General features: G+C 44.6%; 1 protein-coding gene across 1 annotated transcript in view; it reads right to left on the minus strand.

Moving 5' to 3' along the window:
- LOC129833283 (alpha-1,6-mannosylglycoprotein 6-beta-N-acetylglucosaminyltransferase B-like) overlaps window positions 1-25,560 on the minus strand; it is an 81,494-nt gene that overhangs the window by 16,811 nt on the left and 39,123 nt on the right. The window contains exons 8-9 of the mRNA XM_055897752.1: window positions 23,173-23,342; window positions 8,424-8,555 (exon numbers count right to left, since the gene is read on the minus strand). Of these exons, the coding sequence (XP_055753727.1) occupies window positions 8,424-8,555; window positions 23,173-23,342 (302 nt within the window). The remainder of the gene's footprint in view (window positions 1-8,423; window positions 8,556-23,172; window positions 23,343-25,560) is intronic.

Below are 25,560 nucleotides of genomic sequence, written 5' to 3' on the forward strand. Positions count from 1 at the left end.
CGCCACGATGTTCACCTCTGTTCACAATGTTATCAGCAAACCACTCGCCCTCATAACGCCATACACGTGGTCTGCGGTTGTGAGGCTGGTTGGATGTTCTGCCAAATTCTCAAAAATTAAGTTGGAGGCGGCTTATGGTAGATAAATTAACATAAAAAAGTATCTGACAACAGCTCTGGTGGATAGTCCTGCAGTCAGCATGCCAATTGCACGGCCCCTCAAAACTTGAGACACCTATGGCATTGTGTTGTGTGACAAAACTGCACATTTTAGAGTGGCCTTTTATTGTCCCTAGCACAAGTTGCACCTGTGTAATGATCATGATATTTTATCAGCTTCTTGATATACCATACCTGTCAGGTGGATGGAGTATATTTGCAATGGAGAAATGCTAACAAACAGGGATTTAACAAATGTGTGCAAAACATTTCAGAGAAATAAGCTTTTTGTGCGCATGGAAAATGTATGGGATCTTTTATTTCAGCTCATGAAACATTGGACCAACACTTTGCATGTCGTGTTTATATTTTTCTTCAGTGTATGAATACATTAACATAAAGGTGAGGAACAGGGCTGCAACCACCAAACACCTGCTCTGTCTACCCTACCTGCTCTGCCTACCCTACCTGCACTCACCTGCTCTGTCTACCCTACCTGCACTCACCTGCTCTGTCTACCCTACCTGCTCTGTCTGCCCTACCTGCACTCACCTGCTCTGCCTACCCTACCTGCTCTCACCTGCTCTGTCTACCCTACCTGCTCTGCCTACCCTACCTGCACTCACCTGCTCTGCCTACCTGCTCTCACCTGCTCTGTCTACCCTACCTGCTCTGCCTACCCTACCTGCACTCACCTGCTCTGCCTACCCTACCTGCACTCACCTGCTCTGTCTACCCTACCTGCTCTGCCTACCCTACCTGCACTCACCTGCTCTGCCTACCCTACCTGCTCTCACCTGCTCTGTCTACCCTACCTGCTCTGCCTACCCTACCTGCACTCACCTGCTCTGCCTACCCTACCTGCTCTCACCTGCTCTGTCTACCCTACCTGCTCTGCCTACCCTACCTGCACTCACCTGCTCTGTCTACCCTACCTGCTCTGCCTACCCTACCTGCACTCACCTGCTCCGTCGACCCTACCTGCTCCGTCGACCCTACCTGCTCCGTCGACCCTACCTGCTCCGTCGACCCTACCTGCTCCGTCGACCCTACCTGCTCCGTCGACCCTACCTGCTCCGCCGACCCTACCTGCTCCGCCGACCCTACCTGCTCCGTCTACCCTACCTGCTCCGTCTACCCTACCTGCTCCGTCTACCCTACCTGCTCCGTCTACCCTACCTGCACTGTCTACCCTACCTGCACTGTCTACCCTACCTGCACTCACCTGCTCTGTCGACCCTACCTGCTCTGTCGACCCTACCTGCTCTGTCGACCCTACCTGCTCTGTCGACCCTACCTGCTCTGTCTACCCTACCTGCTCTGTCTACCCTACCTGCACTCACCTGCGCTGTCTAGACTGCCTCATTAATAACGGTTGTCACATTCTCTTGCATAATTCAATAAGTGTGTCAATAGCAGGATACCCTCGGATAAAAGGGTATCAACACAATTACACCTATCTAAACATACTTTACATTGTTTGCAGACATAATATCACTATAATCCGAGTTCATTTTTGGAAATTGCTTTCATTTCAGAGCATCTAATTTGTAAACATTAAACTGTATTAAATTATAACTTTTTTCAATTCCACAAAAAAATGTACACCCATCAAAATAAAGTTATCTTCTCTCTCTTGTGATGTAAGTGTCGAGACGAAACGTTCAATTCCAGACGAAGCTTTAGTGTTCTTCTCGACTCAACTAACAGCCAATGTATCCCATTGAGCCCATTTCAACCATTACCGGGGTGTGCTTGACATGTCTTTACAAACATTTCCGTTGTCGTAACGTAACGTTAACGGGGGAAAAATTACAGGTGCAAGCAAGAGTATGAAGAGTCACAAAAAGCAATCAGTCTACGGAGATTTAAGTGACAAGTGGATTTTGCACCCATCAAACACAGGAAATAGATGGCTGAAATAAACAGATCCTCAGGTGGGTGGGGCATGTGCTTCGCTACTTTAGATTGGATGAAAAAAAAGAAAATAGGAAGGATAGGGAAAGGAAGAATAGGGAAAGAAAGAGGAAGGACAAGGAAGAGGAAGGACAGGGAAAGGAAAGGTACAGGTAGGGAAAGGAAGAGGACGGATAGGGAAAGGAACAGGACGGATAGGGAAAGGAAGAGGATGGATAGGGAAAGGAAGAGGACGGATAGGAAAAGGAAGGATAAGGAAAGGATAGGGAAAGGAAGAGGAAGGATAAGGAAAGGTTGAGGAAGGACAAGGAAAGGAAGAGGAAGGATAAGGAAAGGTTGAGGAAGGATATGGAAAAGAAGAGGACGGATAGGGAAAGAAAGAGGAAGGACAAGGAAAGGAAGAGGACGGATAGGGAAAGAAAGAGGAAGGACAAGGAAAGGAAGAGGACGGATAGGGAAAGAAAGAGGAAGGACAAGGAAAGGAAGAGGACGGATAGGGAAAGAAAGAGGAAGGACAAGGAAAGGAAGAGGAAGGATAGGGAGAGGAAGAGGAAGGACAAGGAAAGGAAGAGGAAGGATAGGGAAAGGAAGAGGACATATAGGAAAAGGAAGAGGACAGATAGGAAAAGGAAGAGGAAGGATATGGAAAGGAAGAGGACGGATAGGGAAAGGAAGAGGAAGGATAAGGAAAGGATAGGGAAAAGAAGAGGAAGGATAAGGAAAGGTTGAGGAAGAATAGGGAAAAAGGAAGCGGAAGGATAGGGAAAGGAAGAGGAAGGATAAGGAAAGGTTGAGGACGGATAGGGAAAAGAAGAGGAAGGATAGGGAAAGAAAGAGAAAGGACAAGGAAAGGAAGAGGACGGATAGGGAAAGAAAGAGGAAGGACAAGGAAAGGAAGAGGACGGATGGGGAAAGAAAGAGGAAGGACAAGGAAAGGAAGAGGACGGATGGGGAAAGAAAGAGGAAGGACAAGGAAAGGAAGAGGATGGATGGGGAAAAGAAGAGGAAGGATAGGGAAAGAAAGAGGAAGGACAAGGAAAGGAAGAGGACGGATAGAGAAAGAAAGAGGAAGGACAAGGAAAGGAAGAGGACGGATAGGGAAAGAAAGAGGAAGGACAAGGAAAGGAAGAGGACGGATAGGGAAAGAAAGAGGAAGGACAAGGAAAGGAAGAGGGCATATAAGAAAAGGAAGAGAAAGGATAGGGAAATGATGAGGACAGATAGGAAAAGGAAGAGGAAGGATATGGGAAGGAAGAGGACGGATAGGGAAAGAAAGAGGAAGGACAAGGAAAGAAAGAGGAAGGATAGGGAAAGGATGAGGAAGATAGGGAAAGGAAGGATAGGGAAAGGAAGGATAGGGAAAGGAAGGATAGGGAAAGGAAGGATAGGGAATGGAAGAGGAAGGATAGGGAATGGAAGAGGAAGGATAGGGAATGGAAGAGGAAGGATAGGGAATGGAAGAGGAAGGATAGGAAAAGGAAGAGGAAGGATAGGAAAAGGAAGAGGAAGGATAGGAAAAGGAAGAGGAAGGATAGGGAATGGAAGAGGAAGGATAGGGAATGGAAGAGGAAGGATAGGGAAAGGAAGAGGAAGGATAGGGAAAGGAAGGGGAAGGATAGGGAAAGGAAGGGGAAGGATATGGAAAGGAAGAGGAAGGATATGGAAAGGAAGAGGGAGGATAGAGAAAGGAAGAGGGAGGATAGGAAAAGGAAGAGGGAGGATAGGAAAAGGAAGAGGGAGGATAGGGAAAGGAAGAGGAAGGATAGGGAAAGGAAGAGGGAGGATAGGGAAAGGAAGAGGGAGAATAGGAAAAGGAAGAGGAAGGATAGGAAAAGGAAAAGGAAGGATAGGGAAAGGAAGAGGAAGGATAGGGAAAGGAAGAGGAAGGATAGGGAAAGGAAGAGGAAGGATAGGGAAAGGAAGAGGAAGGATAGGGAAAGGAAGAGGAAGGATAGGGAAAGGAAGAGGGAGGATAGGGAAAGGAAGAGGGAGGATAGGAAAAGGAAGGATAGGGAAAGGAAGAGGAAGGATGGGGAAAGGACAAGGAAGGATAGGGAAAGGAAGAGGAAGGATAGGAAAAGGAAGAGGAAGGATAGGGAAAGGAAGAGGAAGGATAGGGAAAGGAAGAGGAAGGATAAGGAAATGAAGAGGATGATAGGGAAAGGCAGATGGAGGATAGGAAAAGGAAGAGGAAGGATAGGAAAAGGAAGAGGAAGGATAGGAAAAGGAAGAGGAAGGATAGGAAAAGGAAGAGGAAGGATAGGGAAAGGAAGAGGAAGGATAGGGAACGGAAGAATACTGAGAGGGTGAGTCGAGCATGGAGCATTGTTTTATCTCCCAGCTTCATCAGCTCTGCATATCCAGACTGAAGGAATCAAGGGATCTTATCAGATCTGGTTGATTTCTCAGTGTCCTGCATCTAAGCAGTATGGGGGCCTGCAGAGAAAATTAAAGTATTAGCCTGCCAGATTGGGACAGTTGATACATATCGGCTAATCAAATGACCTTGGATTGACACCGATGGGAATCCATGGTGAATTATTTCAGCAGCATGTACTGCCTGGGCCGGGACTGAGGGTCTCGTAAAAGAGTCTTATAGGACCTCAAAGTAATCGCACTGTCGGATTTCTCATGTGTCATCTATTCAAACATAATTCCATTGCTGCACAGATATCTGCCTGTAATTTTTTTTTTTTTTTATTATTATTTTTTTTTTTACCGTTATTTTACCAGGTAAGTTGACTGAGAACACGTTCTCATTTGCAGCAACGACCTGGGGAATAGTTACAGGGGAGAGGAGGGGGATGAATGAGCCAATTGTAATGCAAATGATCCTTGAGGCAAACAATCATATTGGCATCTGGTCAGTCATCTTCATTAGGAGCTTCATTGTGTGATCGCAAACAATAGTGTGTGCACTACAAATATTGTGCTGTGTTTGCATGTCTCTATCACAGGAGGCTGCTGAGGGGAGAACGGCTCATAATAATGGCCGGGAAAAGGAGCAGATGGAAAGGCATCATACACCTGCTAACCATGTGTTTGATGTATTTGATACCATTCACTCATTCCGCTCCAGTCATTACCACGAGCCCGTCCTCCACAGTTAAGGTGCCACCAACTTGCGTGCATGCGTGCGTGTATAGAGGGATTTGCTCTGTATCGATGCTGTAACCACAAAGTTTGATCTTCTAGGCTAGCCACTTAGCTAGCAAGTTAGCAAACCAAATGCATAGCTGGAGCCCTGAGCTGGAGAAAATGTATTTGGCTCATCTTAGATAGTTAAAGGTAGACAGTGAAATTATGTTGCCACGAGCAGCATCGCAGAGATATTGCGATAAGCGAGATGCACGACTTCGCTTTCACACAGTCACACAAAGCATCTGTGCATGTGCACAGGTTCGCCTCACACTTTTGTCATGTGGTAGCCACGGGACAAAAACAGAGAAGTTGAGACTCACGCTTCAAAGCTCTTAGTTGTCGTGGAAATTGACCACTATGCTGTATTCTTTCTGCATCTATGACATATTAATGTCTACCTTTAACTTAGCACCCCCCCCTCCCGAACTTTAGGGTGCACATGCAAGTATGCTGATGTTTGAGTGCATGCATGTGTATAATGAGCTAAATGGGGATTGTGGAACAGGAAATTGAATATGCAGCTAGGGACAAAACAGACTGGAACACTACTCCACAGTAGAGTTCGACCGATTATGATTTTTCTACACCGATACCGATTATTGGACGACCAAAAAAGCCGATACCGATTAATCGTCCGATTTTATTTATTTATTTGTAATAATGACAATTACAACAATACTGAATGAAAACTTATTTTAACTTAATATAATACATACAAAAAATCAATTTAGCCACAAATAAATAATGAAACATGTTCAATTTGGTTTAAATAATGCAAAAACAAAGTGTTGGAGAAGAAAGTAAAAGTGCAATATGTGCCATGTAAGAAAGCTAATGTTTAAGTTCCTTGCTCAGAACATATGAAAGCTGGTAGTTCCTTTTAACATGAGTCTTCAATATTCCCAGGTAAGAAGTTTTAGGTTGTAGTTATAGGAATATTTCTCTCTATACCATTTGTATTTCATTAACCTTTGACTATTGGATGTTCTTATAGGCACTTTAGTATTGCCAGTGTTCCATCCCTCTCCTCGCTCCTACCTGGGCTCGAACCAGGAACACAACGACAACAGCCACCCTCGAAGCAGCGTTACCCATGCAGAGCAAAGAGAATAACTACTCCAAGTCTCAGAGCAAGTGACGTTTGAAACGCTATTAGCGCGCACCCCGCTAACTAGCTAGCCATTTCACATCGGTTACACCAGCCTAATCTCGGGATTTGATAGGCTTGAAGCACAGCGAAGAGCTTCTGGCAAAAAAGGAAAGTGCTGTTTGAATGAATGCTTACGAGCCTGCTACTGCCTACCACCACTCAGACTGCTCTATCAAATCATAGACTTAGTTATAACATAATAACACACAGAAATACAAGCCTTAGGTCATTAATATGGTCGAATCCGGAAACTATCATCTCGAAAACAAGACGTTTATTCTTTCAGTGAAATACGGAACCGTTCCGTATTTTATCTAACAGGTGGCATTCATAAGTCTAAATATTCCTGCTACATTGCACAACCTTCAATGTTATGACATAATTACGTAAAATTCTGGCAAATTAGGTGGCCCAAACTGTTGCATATACACTGACTCTGCGTGCAATGAACGCAAGAGAAGTGACACAATTTCACCTGGTTAATATTGCCTGCTAACCTGGATTTCTTTTAGCTAAATATGCAGGTTTAAAAATGTATACTTCTGTGTATTGATTTTAAGAAAGACATTGATGTTTATGGTTAGGTACACATTGGAGCAACGATACGCACCGCATCGATTATATGCAACGCAGGACACGCTAGATAAACTAGTAATATCATCAACCATGTGTAGTGATTATGATTGATTGATTGATTGTTTTTTATAAGATAAGTTTAATGCTAGCTAGCAACTTACCTTGGCTTCTACTGCATTCGCGTAACAGGCGGACTCCTCGTGGAGTGCAATGTAATCAGGTGGTTAGAGGGTTGGACTAGTAAACTAAGGTTGCAAGATTGAATCCCCCGAGCTGCCAACGTAAAAATCTGTTGTTCTGCCCCTGAACGAGGCAGTTAACCCACCGTTACTAGGCCGTCATTGAAAATAAGAATGTGTTCTTAACTGACTTGCCACGGCCAAATCGGTGTCCAAAAATACCGATTTACGATTGTTATGAAAACTTGAAATCGGCCCTAATTAATCGGCCAATCCGATTAATCGGTCGACCTCTACTCCACAGTATAACGTAATACTACAGAACAGATTTATCACACCCCAGACATATTAGTTTCTCTCCAACCAAGAAATGGAAACATCATTTTCACAATCCTATCACTTAAAATTGTCCTGCAATAACTAGGACCAATAATTACATGTTTTATTTGCTTAGTCGACACTTTGCGGGCCTCCGGCAACTTCCTGTACATTGCAAAGTTCAAAATATATACAGAGAATTCAGGGGCTTTAAGCGGTGCCATTTCTCCACTGTTACTTAGCATTTCTATCAGTCAATCTGAGACTCATTATTTACCCAATTGATCGCTGTGTGGGCTGCGCTCAGGCAGATTCCCCCTGGAAGCGCTATGGTGACTCACAGGGGACCAACCAGCTGACCAAATACCAGCCAATAAGGGCAGCAGGCCAATAAGCCAATGATTAACCAGCACAACAGAAATGCCAGCAACAAAGAAACAGACAGTTAAACTCACATCCTGGACAGGTCTGTTCCTCCTCCAGAAGGGAAGAGAGAAATCCACATCCTGATATGGTGCATAGTACATTCCATGCCTACACACAGTAAGCACACACACACACAGTTGCGGTCAAATATTTTGGCACCCTTGCACGATTCACTATTTCTTTAAAAATAAGTAGACATTTAAAAAACCTTTGGTGTTCACACATGTATTTATTTGATTTATAACTGCACGGGACCAAGAAATAAAAAAATATCAACTGAAATTTAGATTTTTCTCTTCAAGTAAAAAAAAAAAATGGCCTGGACTAAATTATAAAAAATTCTAAATAATTTTGTTGGAGGCAAGTGATTCTTGTTTTTGTGTAATCTATCTCACCTGTGGTAAGTTGCAGGTGCCTACAGGGTAAAAATTGCCATTCAACCAGTTTTGAAAAGAGAAATCAGAACATTCTGCTCCATTGCACTGCATTGTAAAGTGCAAGGGTGCCAATATATTTGACCGCAACTGTATAGAAAAACATATATAAAAACCCACTGACTTGTGCTTCCTCAGCGAGAGACCCATGTGCTGCCTCATCTGCTGCAGGCCATGGTAGTCCGTGTAGATGAGGTCAAAGGGCAGAGGTCCTGTCAGGGGGCAGCTTCCTCTTCCAGGGGGGACCCCAAGAAACCTGCACACACAGGGCACACAGAGAAGCTCGGCTTAGATACAGCAAACACAACACAACTTCATCACTGTATATACAGTACCAGTCAAAAGTTTGGACACACCTACTCATTCAAGGGTTTTTCTTTCTTTTTACTATTTTCAACATTGTAGAATAATAGTGAAGACATCACAACTATGAAATAACACATATGGAATCATGTAGTTACCAAAAATGTTTTAAACAAATCAAAATATATTTTATATTGAGGTCCTTCAAAGTAGCCACCCTTGGCCTTGATGACAGCGTTGCACACTCTTGGCATGTGTTATTTCATAGGTTTGATTTCTTCACATTTATTCTACAATGTAGAAAATAGTAAAAAGAAAAAGAAAAAGAAAAACCCTTGAATGAGTAGGTGTATCCAGACTTTTGACTGGTACTGTATATCCACTGTCAATATGAATGTATATTAACAATCGACACGGAGAATAACAACAGACTTGGAAAATAAATACATTATAGGGAACTGGACAATATGTAGTAAGACTGTATATCCACACAATGAAGGGAACAAGACACAGTAAAAAGAAGCTAAAATACTATGTTGCTGTAAAAAGCAGCTGACATACTCTGTTCCTGTAAAAAGAAGCTAAAATACTATGTTGCTGTAAAAAGCAGCTGACATACTCTGTTCCTGTAAAAAGGCAGCTGACATACTCTGTTCCTGTAAAAAGGCAGCTGACATACTCTGTTCCTGTAAAAAGGCAGCTGACATACTCTGTTCCTGTAAAAAGGCAGCTGACATACTCTGTTCCTGTAAAAAGGCAGCTGACATACTCTGTTCCTGTAAAAAGGCAGCTGACATACTCTGTTCCTGTAAAAAGGCGGCTGACATACTCTGTTCCTATAAAAAGAAGCTAAAATACTATGTTGCTGTAAAATTCAGCTGACATACTTTGTTCCTGTAAAAAGCAGCTAAAATACTATGTTGCTGTAAAAAGGCAGCTGACATACTCTGTTCCTGTAAAAAGGCAGCTGACATACTCTGTTCCTGTAAAAAGGCAGCTGACATACTCTGTTCCTGTAAAAAGGCAGCTGACATACTCTGTTCCTGTAAAAAGCAGCTGACATACTATGTTGCTGTAAAAAGCAGCTGACATACTCTGTTCCTGTAAAAAGCAGCTGACATACTCTGTTCCTGTAAAAAGCAGCTGACATACTCTGTTCCTGTAAAAAGGCAGCTGACATACTCTGTTCCTGTAAAAAGCAGCTAAAATACTATGTTGCTGTAAAAAGCAGCTGACATACTCTGTTCCTGTAAAAAGCAGCTGACATACTCTGTTCCTGTAAAAAGGCAGCTGACATACTATGTTGCTGTAAAAAGCTGAAATGGCTTAAGCGGGGTAATTATAATGCTCTGAAATGGCCTGGATGTTTCCATAAATGTTGTGTGCCATCTCCCAAGTTGTGTGTGTGAGAGAGAGATGGGGAGCCCCAGCCGTCAGAGCTCCCAGCTCTAGTCACATCAACTAGATGTGTCTGGTGTAAGGGGAATGATACCAGAAGTCTGATAGGTGGAGGTGCAGAAATGGGTCAGAGAATGTTCCTAATTCAGCCATTGCTTTGCAACTCGCTCTATGTGCAATTAGTAGGGAAATGAAAGAAAAGGTGTATGTGTTGCCGTGAGCAATAAAACAAGCAATGCATCTCAGCTCACCTCAAGAGGCCTAAGCTTTTTAAACTTTCCGCACTAAAAACGGTATCGTCATGAAAACAATCATTTGCTTGCCAAAATGCAAACAAACACATTTTAATTTATTTCCCTTTGTAAACAATTCTCTACACCAGCCACCTGGCCCTGAGAACACCTGCAGTCTTTGTAAAATGGCCAAAGGTATTGTAAATAAATGTTTCAAAACAGAGGGTGGACCCTGCCTGTTATTCACATATTCTGATGTCTGTCACAACAATATTACCTGCCTCTCTCATATGAGTGACTCACTCTCAATAACCATTGATGTTGTTGATTATTTAGCCATATCAGTGACCCACAATCACCTCAGAGAGATAACGGATAGGCAGGCAGTATGTATAGGGATATCTAAACACTTGATTTACCATCTCATTGCTGTCCGTAATGCATGGCTGAGTAGGGAGAAGCTTCCATATGACACCCTGTGGAAGAGGTAGTGAGGCATTGGAATGAAAATGACAGCTATCTGCCTCCTATCCAGACTTTTATCTCTCTGGTTGTCAGAAATGCACACAGTTCTGCAGCTACCACTTATGCTAATGACCGTAACACCAAGAATTGGAGTCCAGGAAATTGGCCACTCGTTACAATTTCCAGAAATAGCTGGGGGAAAACAATGACAGAGTCTTGGTGTTCTCTGACTGACTGTGAAACAGTCTAAGTTTTGCTATTCAGCTAAGGAGACACAAATCAAACGCCACACACGCTGACATTAGTCCAGGATACAAGGTAAACATGTTAATTGCAGGCCTTGATTAATTCCTCCGGATTCCACTTTACAGAGTGGCTAGGTTTCTAATGTTGGAGTGTTCCTCAGATGCAGTGAGATTGCACTAGTCAGCAGCCAGAGTAATTGCTTCCCTTTGCCAGAGCCAAACTTTCAGGAGGCTGTCAGACACAAAATGGCCCCTGTAATCAAACGGTTTTCAGCTGAATTATGTCTGCCTCTAAATTATAAGATTTTTTTGTGATTGCACAGCAGACGAATATTGTCAACACATTGCCTTTTTAAAGGGAGATGGACAGCCTCTGTGGGAGAGGAAATGTAATTGCAGGTGGAGACAGGGAGAGCAGTTCTCTAAATGACATGGTATAAGCAGAGGTAGAGATAATGATAGCTTAAAGATGAGATGTTATCCACCTCCAAATTCAATGTAACTTTTTTTTATACTATCAAACTAGTTGAGTTTGTTGAATAGTTGAATTTTTCTCACAGCTGTTCTAACGGGGCTTTGCGATAACAGCAGAAAGGCTTAGACTGCTCCTGTATAAATAGTGTGAAGAAACAGACACAAACAGACAACACACACACACCTGCAAATAAAATCTATCGATTTTGCTTTTGTTTGCTCAACTGATTTAGTCGGAATTGCAAACGGGTGGAAACAGGCACGGTAGAATTTCTTTCTTTTTTCTCGGTTTCTGCAGTAGATTTGATAACGAGCAGAGAGACTTTGTCAGCCGTCACTGCTTTAAACTAGAGCTTCATCAGTCAATTGTATTAAGGCTTACAAAAACAAAAAGGGGTCTTCACTCAAGAGTGGATTCAATTCTCTTTGCCTGCACCTCACTCAAGAATACATAGCACTAGTCAAGCCACTTGTATGGAGGTATGCCTGTGTGTGCATCCAAACAGCACCCAAACACAAGCCTTGTACACTTCACCTGACTGAAATGAATCTGATTGCCGTGTGGGCCTGCATAGTAACCCAAAGACCTACAGTAATATCATACCCTGTGTCTGGCATTCAAATAACTCAACTTGGACAGTTTGCATTTTTGTCGGGTTGTGTCATGTTTTACTATTGGAAATGAACACGTCAGGTTTATTTCAAGCATGACTGCTCCTAAATGGAGTGATTTGCCCCCACTGTGGTCTACTGTGGCAAACTTTCACTCCCAAAATGGCATTGGCATGCCTCACCCTTCTGTGTGTGTGTGTGTGTGTGTGTGTGTGTGTGTGTGTGTGTGTGTGTGTGTGTGTGTGTGTGTGTGTGTGTGTGTGTGTATAGAGGGATTTGCTCTGTATTTTATTAAGGACAGATACACTGCAGCAAAGTCAGCATGGTCAATCTAATACACCCCCAGAAGGGAAGTGAAGGAGCTGCGAGACATTCCCTCACCTTGAAAAGCTAGAGAAGTAATTTAACCTCACCATGGCTCAAGCAGTGGCATACCTACCTTCCCTGGGGGCAACAGTAGATTTAACAATATACAGCTTTCTATTCTATTATGACACATGTAGTGTATCTGACAGCAACACACTGTTCTAAATACTGTGGCTTCACCTGTGTATAGTGCCTTGTGTCATGTACAAATCTTCCCTGCGTGAAAAAGTTCCCAATCGTTCTGATTGTGACGTCATGTTGTAAAATTCCGTACAGCGTGAAAATGTTCCCAGTTTAAGAACTAAAAGGCTGAGCTCGTTCAGATGTCTCTCTAACACACCCATGACACCTTGCAGCAGTTCAGACAGGTGGAACTCATCTAACCCACTGAAAAGTGCCATTTATAACTTTGAATATCACATTTAATTTCATTGTATTAGTCACATGCTTCGTAAACAACAGGTGTGGACAACAGTGAGACGCTTACCTTCCCAACAACGCAGAAAGAAAATAGTGAAATAATAGAAAAGTAAAACACGTAATAAAAAATACACAATGAGTGACAACTTGGCTATATACACAGTACCAGTACCGAGTCGATGTGCAGGGGTACGAGGTAATTGAGGTAGATATTTAAATAGAACTAGGAATAAAAAACAGATAAACAGTAGCAGAAGCATATGTGATAAGTCAAAGTTCAATGCAGATAGTTAGATAGTTAACCAGATTGCTACCCAGACTAACTATTTAGTAGTCTTATGGCTTGGGGGTAGAAGCTATTCAGGGTCCTGTTATTTCCAAACTTGGTGCATTAGCACAGCTTGCAGTGCGGTAGCAGAGAGAACAGTCTATGACTTGTTTTGAGTCTTTGGCAATTTTTAGGGCTTTCCACTGACACCGCCTGGTATAGTGGTCCTGGATGGCAGCTAGCTCGGGTCCAGTGATGTACTGGCCTGTAAGCACTACCCTCTGTAGCGCCTTATAGTCGGGTGCCAAGCAGTTGCAATACCAAGTGGTGATGCAGCCAGTCAAGATGCTCTCAATGGTGCAGCTCTAGAACTTTCTAAGGATCTGAGGACCCATGCCAAATCTTTTCAGCCTCCTGGGGGGGAAGAGGTATTGTCGTGCCCTCATCACGACTGGGTTGGTGTGTGTGAACCAGGATACATCCATAGCTATGTGGACACCGAGGAACTTGAAGTTCTCCCCTACAAGCCCCGATGATGTGAATGGGGGCATGCACGGCCCTCCACTTCCTGTAGTCAACAATAAGCTGCTTTGTCTTGCTGACATTGAGGGAGAGGTTGTTCTCCTGGCACCACACTGCCAAGTCTCTGACCTCCTCCCTATAGGTTCTCATCGTTGTCAGTGATCAGGCCTACCACCGTTGTGTCACCAAAAACATAATGATGGTGTTGGAGTCGTGTGCAGCCACACAGTCGTGGGTGAACAGAGAGTACAGGAGTGGACTAAACATGCATCCCTGAGGGGCCCCCGTGTTGAGGGTCAGCGTGGTGGATGTGTTGTTGCTTACCCTCACCGCCTGGGGAGGCCTGTCAGGAAGTCCAGGATCCAGTTGCCGAGAGAGGTGTTCAATCCCATGGTCCTTAGCAATGAGCTTGGAGGGCACTTTGGTCTTGAATGCTAAGCTGTAGTCAATGAACAGCATTCTCACATAGGTGTTCCTCTTGCACAGGTGTGAAAGGGCAGTGTGGAGTGCAATAGAGATTCTGTCATCTGTGGATCTGTTGGGGTGTTATGCAAATTAGAGTAGATCCAAGGTGTCTGGGATGATGGTGTTGATGTGAGCCATGACCAGCAAGCATTTCATGGCTACAGATGTGAGTGCTAAGGGCGATAGTCATTTAGACAGGTTACCTTGGGGTTCTTGGGCACATGTGGTGCTTGAAACATGTATGTATTACAGACTGGGTCAGAGAGTGTCAGTGAAAATGTCAGTGAAAATGTCAGTGAAGACACTTTCCAACTGGTCAGCACCTGCTCTGAGTATGCATCCTGGTAATCCATTTGGCACTGCGGCCTTGTGAATGTTAACTTGTTTAAAATGTCTTACTCACATTGGCTACGGAGAGAGTGATCACACAGTCGTCCGGAACAGCTGGTGCTCTCATGCATGGTTCAGTGTTACTTGCCTCGAAGCAAGCATAGGCATTTAGCTCGTCTGGTAGGCTCGTGTCACAGAGCAGCGGGCTGGGTTTCCCTTTGTAATCCGTTATAGTTTGCAAGCCCTGCCACATCCGACAAGCATCAGAGCCTATTCGATCTGTTGTATTGACGCATTTCCTGTTTGATGGTTCATCGGAGGGCGTAGCGGGATTTCTCATAAGAGTCCGGATTAGTGTCCTGTTCCTTGAAAGCGGCAGCTCTAGCTCTTAGCTCATTGTGGATATTGCCTTTAATCCCTCTTCTGGTTGGGATATGTCTACGTAGATATGGTCACTGTGGGGACGTCGTTGTGCACTTATTAATGAAGCCGGTGACTGATGTGGTAAACTTCTCAATGCCATCGGATAAATCCCGGAACATATTCTAGTCTGTGCTAGCAAAACAGTCCTGTAGCTTAGCAGCCGCTTCACCGGCCACTTCCGTATTGAGCGCATCACTGGTACTTCTTGTTTGAGTTTTTATTTAAAGCACGAATCAGGAGGATTGAGTTATGGTCAGATTAGCCAAATGGGGGGGGGGGAGATCTTTGTATGTGTTTCTGTGTGTGGAGTAAAGGTGATGTAGAGTTTTTTTGCCTCTAGTTGCACAAGTGACATGCTGGTAGAAATGAGGTAAGAGGGATTTCAGTTTTCCTGCATTAAAATCACTGGCCACTAGGAGCACTGCTTCTGGATGAGCATTGTCTTGTTTGCTTATGGCCCTATACAGCTTGTTAAGTGTGGTCTTAATGCCAGCATTGGTTTGATGTGGTAAATAGACAGCTACGAAAAATATAGGTGAAAACTCTTGCTAAATAGAGTTTACAGCTTATCATGAGGTATTCTTACTTACTTACTTACAGATCGCCAACTGTTGTTAACGAAGCGACACGCGCCTCCCCCTTTGAGCTTACCCAACACTGCCGTTCTGACCTGCCGATGCCTAGAAAAAACAGCTAGATGTATATTGTCCATGTCCTAGTTCAGCCACAACTCAGAGAAAGACCGTATATTACAGTTCTTCAGGTCCCGTTGATAGTATAGTCTCGAACGGAACTCATCCAGTTTGTTCTCCAATAGAACGGAGGTACTGTATTTATTAGAACGTATAAAACAATGATTTAAGGGATAGATCAGATAAAAGATGTGGTGTGATAATGTGAGAACAAATGTTTAATAATTACAAAGTGCATTATGTGACTCCATGAGGCAGTATTGAACACAAATGCACTAAATCTGCTGTGTTCAGAGCTTTAATTGGTATATGCAAATCCATGCAAACTTGGAGAGAACAGGGGGATTACATTTGCAGTTATGAATAAAAAGCAACACATGCACGCACGTGCACACGAACAAACACACACACAACGAGTCTGACGCACACACTAGAGGAAAGACATCTGGGGCGGACTGTCCTGCTGTGAGTTCGGCAGGAGTGGGAGAGAGTAGGTGAAGAAAGGAGGAGGGAGGGAGAGAGAAGGAGCGGAAGAAGAGAGGAGGGAGGATGGATTGGCACCCCATGAGAAAAGAACCAGCTACATGCACCAGGCCATCTTGGTGTATCCCACTGAGTGGACTGGCCACCTGCACCGTGCTGCCAGATATCAGAGAGAGAACCTTATACTGTAGCTGAGCAGAAGTCTATCTCACAGAGAGGAGGAAGTCAGACGGTGAGGAGAATTGGCCGTGGCAGATGCCGTGCCACATTCACAGGAAGGAGGCCGGGGTGGGACCATGGGGTGCAGAGGGCTCAGTGTGGAAGAAAAGAAACGGGCAGAGAGAGGGTAGTGGCAGAGGGTAGCGGAGACCTGCTTAGCAGAGCAGAGCCAGGCATAGTAATGAGCCAGTTGAGAGAGTTGGGCATAAGAGACTGAGACGCTGCCTCCGTCAACAACAAAAGCACAGCTTCCTCTTAATGTGGAACACCCACTTGTTATGCTATTTCCGCACTTTTATTCACTGATTGCTTATTGTTCGTGTTGAATGTCGATCGCCCACTTTTTGGCTCTGTACAGTCAGTCCTGTGAGTCAAAACCTCAATGTGGAGAAGATTGAGTGGAGCTAGCAGACACCTCTGCAGCTACTGTGAACTGTGTTTGGGATCTCCTGCTCCATGTCTACTGCAGGATATATACAGTATATAACAAGTGTTCATATTTGGTCCTATTTTTCAAAATACAGGGTGTGTCCAATTAAATGTCACAATGTTCAAGTGGAACAAATCAAAGAGCAATGTTACAATGTAAACTCAACAAAAAATAGAAACGTCCTCTCACTGTCAACTGCGTTCATTTTCAGCAAACTTAACATGTGTAAATATTTTTATGAACATAACAAGATTCAACAACTGAGACATAAACTGAACAAGTTCTACAGACATGTGACTACCAGAAATGGAAAAATGTGTCCCTGAACAAAGGGGGGGTCAAAATCAAAAGTAAGTCAGTATCTGGTGTAGACATCTGCTGCATTAAGTACTGCAGTGCATCTCCTCCTCATGGACTGCACCAGATTTGCCAGTTCTTGCTGTGAGATGTTACCCCACTCTTCCACCAAGGCACCTGCAAGTTCCCAGACATTTCTGGGGGGAATGGCCCTAGCCCTCACCCTCCGATCCAACATGTCCCAGACGTGCTCAATAGGATTGAGATCCGGGCTCTTTGCTGGCCATGGTAGAACACTGATATTCCTGTCTTGCAGGAAATCACGTACAGGACGAGCAGTATGGCTGGTGGCATTGTCATCCTGGAGGGTCATGACAGGATGAGCCTGCAGGAAGAGTACCACATGAGGGAGGAGGATATCTTCCCTGTAACGCACATCGTTGAGATTGCCTGAAATGACAACAAGCTCAGTCTGATGATGCTGTGACACACCACGCCAGACCATGACGGACCCTCCACCTCCAAATCAATCCCGCTCCAGAGTACAGGCCTCGGTGTAATGCCTCCTTGCAGCATGCCTAAGGCGCGTTCACGCAGATGAGCAGGGACCATGGGCATCTTTCTTTGTGTTTTTCAGAGTCAGTAGAAAGGCCTCTTTAGTGTCCTATGTTTTCATAACTGTGACCTTAATTGCCTACCGTCTGTATGCTGTTAGTGTCTTAACGACCGTTCCACAGGTGCATGTTGATTAATTCTTTAATTGAACAAGCATGGGAAACAGTGTTTAAACCCTTTACAATTAATATCTGTGAAGTTATTTGGATTTATACGAATTATCTTTGAAAGACAGGGTCCTGAAAAAGGGACATTTATTTTTTTGCCGAGTTTACAATACAGCATATAGTAGAGGAAACTAGCAGCGATTGCAATATCTTGCATCCATATGTTGTTTACTGTAGCGACTCAAACTGGATGAAAACTGACATGCAACACTGTCAAAAAGGCACCATGCAGTCCTTTGGTCTTAATCTCATTTAGGCATCACCCTACGACTCTTGGATGAAGTTGAATCCCTCTCGCTGCAGCTAAATCATGTCACATGATTCTATCATGTTATCGTGCCGTGACCCAAATGCTTTGATCACTGCAAGCGATAAAAATCTGCTCTCAACTCTGATTCTGTAAAAGTGCTGCGCACTGCTACATATTGTAAACACACAGCAGTCTATTTTTAACAGGGCTGCTTTAGTTTGGCTTTTCAAAGCCCGAGAAACAAAAGCACACCGTTGGAAAGGCTGGAGGGTGAGAGAGTGCAGTAGCACTTGCAGTCACACACAGCAGCCCCCATTCTGGAAGCCTAATGGGGGCCTAAATCAGCCTAAAAGGGTGATTTGATAGGGGTAAACCGACAGGGAGAGTTATGTTTCTTAGTGCCTCCTTCCCATACACATAGTGGCTGTGCTCTTGTCAATGCTATCTCTGATTCCAGATCAGTTTGAACCCACTCGTTATTTATTGCACGGTTCTATGATGCTTCTGACTGGACTCGTGCTGAGGGTTCAAATGATGGATGTTCCTCATATTGTGGAATCACCCCCTCCCTCTCTCTCCTACTGGTCTCAGAGGGTGGAGGACAGAGTGTGTGGGTGGAGACATACAGAGCTGCTGTAGCAGGGGAGTTCTCAGTATTCTCCTGGCCCTGTCGTCACTGCAGAGCCAACCAGCCAGCTCTGTCAGGCTGTTATCCCCTCCCTCCCTCCCTCCCTCCCTCCTCTCTCCTCTCTCCTCCTCAGGTGTTGATAAGCCATGCTCTGGTGCTGGCTAATTACTCACGTCGCACAGGGAGGAACAGGGGGGAGATCCCCTAGAGGAAGTGACAGCTGTCTGAAACTGCTCGGCTAACCGCCGCCGTGCACCTTTTAGCACATGTGATGCTGTTCCCGACAAATATCATGTCACAACCACTGAGGCTCCCCCTTCAATGAACCTCACCTCCCTTGACAGACTGGAGCCTCATCACTTCCTCCCATCCCCACTCTCTAGTGACTCATCTGCCCGTCAAGGTAACACAGCAGAGGAAGAGGGTGACCAATAATGGGATGCTTCCATTTTTTAAATGTTAGTCATTTAGCAGACGCTCTTATCCAGAGTGACTTACAGTGGTGAGGGCATACAGTATATTTTCAGACTTTTTTTCTCCGTACTGTAACATAGAAAAACACAGTGCACCGTCCCCAACTACTACCACAAGTTGACCAACCGCAACAGAAAAATGGGCTTACATTAATCATGAACATTTACAGATGAAACAGTCCTTGGAGAATGTCTTTTCAAGCTGTTTTTCTGTGTGAAGGCAGACTTGATGAATCTGGCTGCATGCAGAGGAGCGTCCTCCTCTCTGTCCAGAAATATCACTAAAAATATACCAAAGCAGCTTAGTTAAGCATCTGCAAGCGACGTGAGCCAGAAGCTTATACCGAGAAAAAGACTCTCAGCTAAAGTAGCGAGTGGAACGGAGACATCTGAATAAAAAAAGATTGTATGAAAAAAAGAGAGCCCGAGGACTAGTCCATAAAGCTGGCAGGGGAAGTGACAAATGAGAAATAATTACAACCACTCAAGCAAACTGCTTGGTTTCATCCAAACCACCAGGTACTGTAGCTACTACTAATCTATATCTAACTTTGAGTGGTAGTAGCTACAGTATCTGGTGGTTTGGATGAAACCAAGCAACCCATGATCTGCAAAACAACAATATCAACCATCGTCCTCTCATATCAGCCGCTGCAGACCATGGGATATTAGGATGACGTGTTTCCCAGGCTGAGTGGGGGAGATAGGAGGATGAAATGTAAATAGATACAACCCTGGGGGAATCTGGGGGAACGCAACCCATATAGCAATCTGTCAACTTAATAGTGAGTGAGTGAGTGAGTGAGTGAGTGAGTGAGTGAGTGAGTGAGTGAGTGAGTGAGTGAGTGGGGGGGGGGGGGGTAGAGATGGAGAGAAATGTACAATTTTCCTATTCATTAATGGTCCTGGAAAGGAATTTATTGGACATTCAGCATCTCTTTTATTGGCCAATTTGAGAAGATGGGATCATAAAAAGAGTGGGAAATGTACTGCGGCTCTTTTCTCTGTGAGAAAAAGGGGGAAATGGTCTGTCTGATAAATCCAATAGGCTCCAATTTCAACCTTCTATTATATTTTCTCTAAGGCTGCACATTCCATTTCCTGACAAATAGAGAGCTGCATGGGCCTTACAGTAGACCATCGCATATACCAATAAACAAACACACACACACACACACACACATATACACACACACACACACACACACACACACACAGACACACACAGACACACAGAGCATTTCAACCTGTGGAAACAGAGCCTAACTTGGCTTTAGCACAGCTCCAATTTGTTTCTGATTGACAATTACTGTCAGCCTCATGCGGTTTCATCAACATTCACAAGACACATTCCCTGTGGTGACTGAATGCAGTAATTCAATACTCCATGACACCAATTAGTGAGGTAAATAATAGCGTGGGCAGAAGAGGCAGAATCCCATCCGCTCTCACTGATCTCCAGTCTACCCTTATCAAAGCCGCTTTCTTCAAAACTCCAATTTGAGATCACAGGGAAGCTCTAAGTCATCAGTGCAGCTCTAACTCTGACGCTTCCCCACAGTGAGGAATATGTGTTCAATAACAGAAGCCACACCATATGCTGCTGCCTGTCCAATTTCTCTCAGCCTCACGTCTGCACTGGCAGGAATCGACAATATCCGATATCTCCACTCCGACTTAAACACTGCAATTTTGACCAGGCCGGGTGAAACTGGGAAAGGGTAAAAGATAAAAGGAGAGGCAAGGACTGGGTCCTCCAAGACGTTTATGGCATTTACTCCCAGATTGAACCATCTGCTCTCTTAACTCCAGCAGTCACACCTGGCCGATTTGAAAATCAATAGCGTTTTCTTTTCAGATGGATAAATAAAGCCTTGGTTAGACCGGATGTTGCTCTGTGTCCCAGCCAGCCACTGCTATCTGTCTGGGGTCAGTGAGCTGGGAGAGGAACACAAACACTGTCTGTCTGGGGTCAGAGAGCTGGGAGAGGAACACATAAACGCTGTCTGTCTGGCTGGAACTCCAGTCCACAGGGAGACAGGAGGCTTATCAGGGTGAGACCAAATGTAACCAAACACACTGTATGGGAATGAACCCTGAGATTGGCTGCCTTATACATGGTTACACATCACCTAAAAAGGTAAGACGGTATAAATAGAGATGTGTTTATAAGATATGTATGACATGAGTGCCAGAGAAATAAGCTTGTTCATTCATCCAAATGTGTGTGCAAAAAACCTCTCAAAGTGGGAAAAATATCATGATGTCACAACAAGTCACATGACTCTCAATGAATATATGTCACAGGAATAGAGCATTCATGAGGGGATTAAGAATTGACAGAACAGTTAGAATGGCCACTGTACTGTTCTCCCTGGAGCTATCCATGGTGCTGAAAAAGTCCTCTTTCATGCATGACTTTATATACTCTGAGCCAGAGGAAGAAGTTATGAACCACTAGACTCAGTCTGAATACTGTGATAGGTCCCATCCTTACATATACACTGCTCAAAAAAATAAAGGGAACACTTAAACAACACAATGTAACTCCAAGTCAATCACGCTTCTGTGAAATCAAACTGTCCACTTAGGAAGCAACACTGATTGACAATACATTTCACATGCTGTTGTGCAAATGGAATAGACAAAAGGTGGAAATTATAGGCAATTAGCAAGACACCCCCAATAAAGGAGTGATTCTGCAGGTGGTGACCACAGACCACCTCTCAGTTCCTATGCTTCCTGGCTGATGTTTTGGTCACTTTTGAATGCTGGCGGTGCTCTCACTCTAGTGGTAGCATGAGACAGAGTCTACAACCCACACAAGTGGCTCAGGTAGCGCAGCTCATCCAGGATGGCACATCAATGCAAGCTGTGGCAAGAAGGTTTGCTGTGTCTGTCAGCGTAGTGTCCAGAGCATGGAGGCGCTACCAGGAGACAGGCCAGTACATCAGGAGACGTGGAGGAGGCCGTAGGAGGGCAACAACCCAGCAGCAGGACCGCTACCTCCGCCTTTGTGCAAGGAGGAGCACTACCAGAGCCCTGCAAAATGACCTCCAGCAGGCCACAAATGTGCATGTGTCAGCATATGGTCCCACAAGGGCTCTGAGGATCTCATCTTGGTACCTAATGGCAGTCAGGCTACCTCTGGCGAGCACATGGAGGGCTGTGCGGCCCCACAAAGAAATGCCACCCCACACCATGACTGACCCACCGCCAAACCGGTCATGCTGGAGGATGGTGCAGGCAGCAGAACGTTCTCCACGGCGTCTCCAGACTCTGTCACATGTGCTCAGTGTGAACCTGCTCTCATCTGTGAAGAGCACAGGGCGCCAAAGGCGAATTTGCCAATATGGTATTCTCTGGCAAATGCCAAACGTCCTGCACAGTGTTGGGCTGTAAGCACAACCCCCACTTGTGGACGTCGGGCCCTCATACCACTCTCATGGAGTCTGTTTCTGACCGTTTGAGCAGACACATGCACATTTGTGGCCTGCTGGAGGTCATTTTGCAGGGCTCTGGTAGTGCTCCTCCTTGCACAAAGGCGGAGGTAGCGGTCCTGCTGCTGGGTTGTTGCCCTCCTACGGCCTCCTCCACGTCTCCTGATGTACTGGCCTGTCTCCTGGTAGCGCCTCCATGCTCTGGACACTACGCTGACAGACACAGCAAACCTTCTTGCCACAGCTCGCATTGATGTGCCATCCTGGATGTGCTGCACTACCTGAGCCACTTGTGTGGGTTGTAGACTCCGTCTCATGCTACCACTAGAGTGAGAGCACCGCCAGCATTCAAAAGTGACCAAAACATCAGCCAGGAAGCATAGGAACTGAGAAGTGGTCTGTGGTCACCACCTGCAGAATCACTCCTTTATTGGGGGTGTCTTGCTAATTGCCTATAATTTCCACCTTTTGTCTATTCCATTTGCACAACAGCATGTGAAATTTATTGTCAATCAGTGTTGCTTCCTAAGTGGACAGTTTGATTTCACAGAGGTGTGATTGACTTGGAGTTACATTGTGTTGTTTAAGTGTTCCCTTTATTTTTTTGAGCAGTGTAGATATAGACATAGATAGAACATGACATCATCTGACTCACCCCTGCAGCTCCTTGAGCGAGACAGAGATCTTGAGGTTGTGTCCCAGGACGTGCAGGGCTGTGAGGATGTCGGCCCACTGGACCATCTCCCCCAGAGGACCTCCCTTCAGGACCTTGGGGCTGAACACGTCCCCTGACTCCTCTGTCAGGAAGCCTACGTGCACCAGGATCTGAGGAAAAAACAGAGGTTTGCGGGGTTGGAAGCATAGGATTGAACCGTTTCCAGTCTCATTCTGATGACCTCCCAACTAATAGGACTGATCCATGGTTCTAATCCATAGCTATCTCTATTAGCTTCATTCATGTCTGTACATCTCAGATCACCCCAAACCACTGGTCTTGGAATAGAGATGAATGGAGATAAGAGATGAATTGCAACAAACTGAATATTTATGCTAAAAGACAGGAAGAGTAGTAATGCAAGCCATGAAACATTTGTTCCCAAGCAAATCTTGGAAAACACCATTTCTGAATCTGGAATCTGAATAGTGATTGACCTGCTGAAGATAATTAATATGCCTAATGGTACAAGACTGTTTTAATTGCTGATGGGAGAGGATGGGACTTCCAGCTTGTTAACTGTGTAATGAAATCAGACTGTGTGATTTCTCAGCAGATGGCAGCCTTTAATTCTTCCCCAGTTACTTTTGACTCACAAAAGTTTCTCATCTTACTTCTAACGAGTAAAGTAACTAACCACTCTGGGGTTCGTGCTCAAAATTAGTTTTACCATTCTCACTAAAGACGGGAGAAAACGAAGGACACAGTGAAGGCAGCCAACATAGACCCATTGAATATTGCACAATGCAGGGAAATTGCTAGAGGACAAGATGACTGCATAGTGCACACAATACAAAGCTGAAATCGATGACAATCAATTGCGATTTATTGCTCTGCTTTTGTTAAGAGTGGACGCAACATATGTCATCACAAATGCCTCGCCATGACCAGGCAGAAGTACCTCAACAGGCCCCCTGCATCTATGCCAGTGAATCCTCATGTCACTGCACTGCCAGGGTACTCATGCCAGCCACACAATACTTGTCACATCACCATAAACTACATGAAATAATTCATTTTCAAATGACTACAAAAGGAATTGGAAGTTTATAAAAGTGTTCTACAGCAATTTTGCCTTTATGAAAGTACAGTTTAGTGCAATGTAGAGAGAAAAAGACAGAAAAATCAAGGTTGCAGACAGAGAGGAGAGAGTCAGATGGGGTAGACGGCTGCTGTCTAGTTCCACTCCTCCGTGAAGTCTCCCTTCAATGAGTCTATTTCCATCAGCAGATTATCGGTCTCTCATCTGCGTTTTCACAGCAGCACAGCAGTTCCTCCTCGTCTGTTTTCTAAACACGGTTCTGTCAGAGCCGCTGCAGCCAAGCCCAGAGGGGCCAGTTAATGGACAGTAACTATTACTGTTGAACACACCGTTAAAAAAGAACAAAGAGACTCTTCTTTTTGGAGGCTGATCAAGGAACAGGCTTGGGAAGGATGCTGTGTGTTGACAATGCTGGTGCTGGCTTATCCAAGCTAATAGTTCTCTAAAGAGAGACTGATGAAAAGAAGAATCCTATTTATATACGTTCTGAAAGCATCTCTTGGCCAAAGACCAGACGGGCCTGCTTTCCCAAAGCAAAGCAAACACCTATCAATCACTGCGTCTCATGTTCACTCAGGCTTTTGAAGTTATGAGCCTCTTTTTAACTAGAGAAGGATTAAAGGAGTGGGGTTTGCACAAAGAGAATGCTCGGAGTGGTAAACTCAAAGAATACTGCAGTCAGTCTATACCTTTCCCAGCCTTAGTTGTGAATAATTCAAGCTTCAAGTTTTTAACGCCATGTGCACAAGTACAGTGAAATGCCTTTCTTGCAGCTCCAAATCCAACAATGTAGTAATCAATATCAATGTAGCACTAAAAATAACAAGGTAGAACAGAAACCCAGGAGAAATAGAAATAACACAGTTTATAAAGGGTCAATTCCAATACCATATTTCCGATGTGCAGGGATACAGGTAGATATAGAGGTAAGGTGACTAGACATCAGGATGATCGACAGAGTTGCAGCAGCGCAAATTATGATTGTATGTAAGTGTGTGTGCTTGTTGTGTGTGTGTTGGAGTATCCGTGTGCGCGAGTGTGTAGAGTCCTGAGTGTGTGCATAGGTGTCAGTCTTGATGCCCCGGTACCGCTTGCCGTGCAGAAGCAGAGAGAACAGTCTATGGCTTGGGTGGCTGGAGTCTTTAAATGATATTCCGAGCCTTCTTTTCATACTGCCTGATATAGAGGTTCTGGATGGCAGGGAGCTGGGCCCCAGTGATGTACTGGGCTATCCGAATCACCCTCTGTAGCGCCATGGCATAGAGGGCGGTGCTGTTTCCATACCA

Source organism: Salvelinus fontinalis, chromosome 34 (genome assembly GCF_029448725.1).
Source record: "Salvelinus fontinalis isolate EN_2023a chromosome 34, ASM2944872v1, whole genome shotgun sequence".
NCBI lineage: Eukaryota > Metazoa > Chordata > Actinopteri > Salmoniformes > Salmonidae > Salvelinus > Salvelinus fontinalis.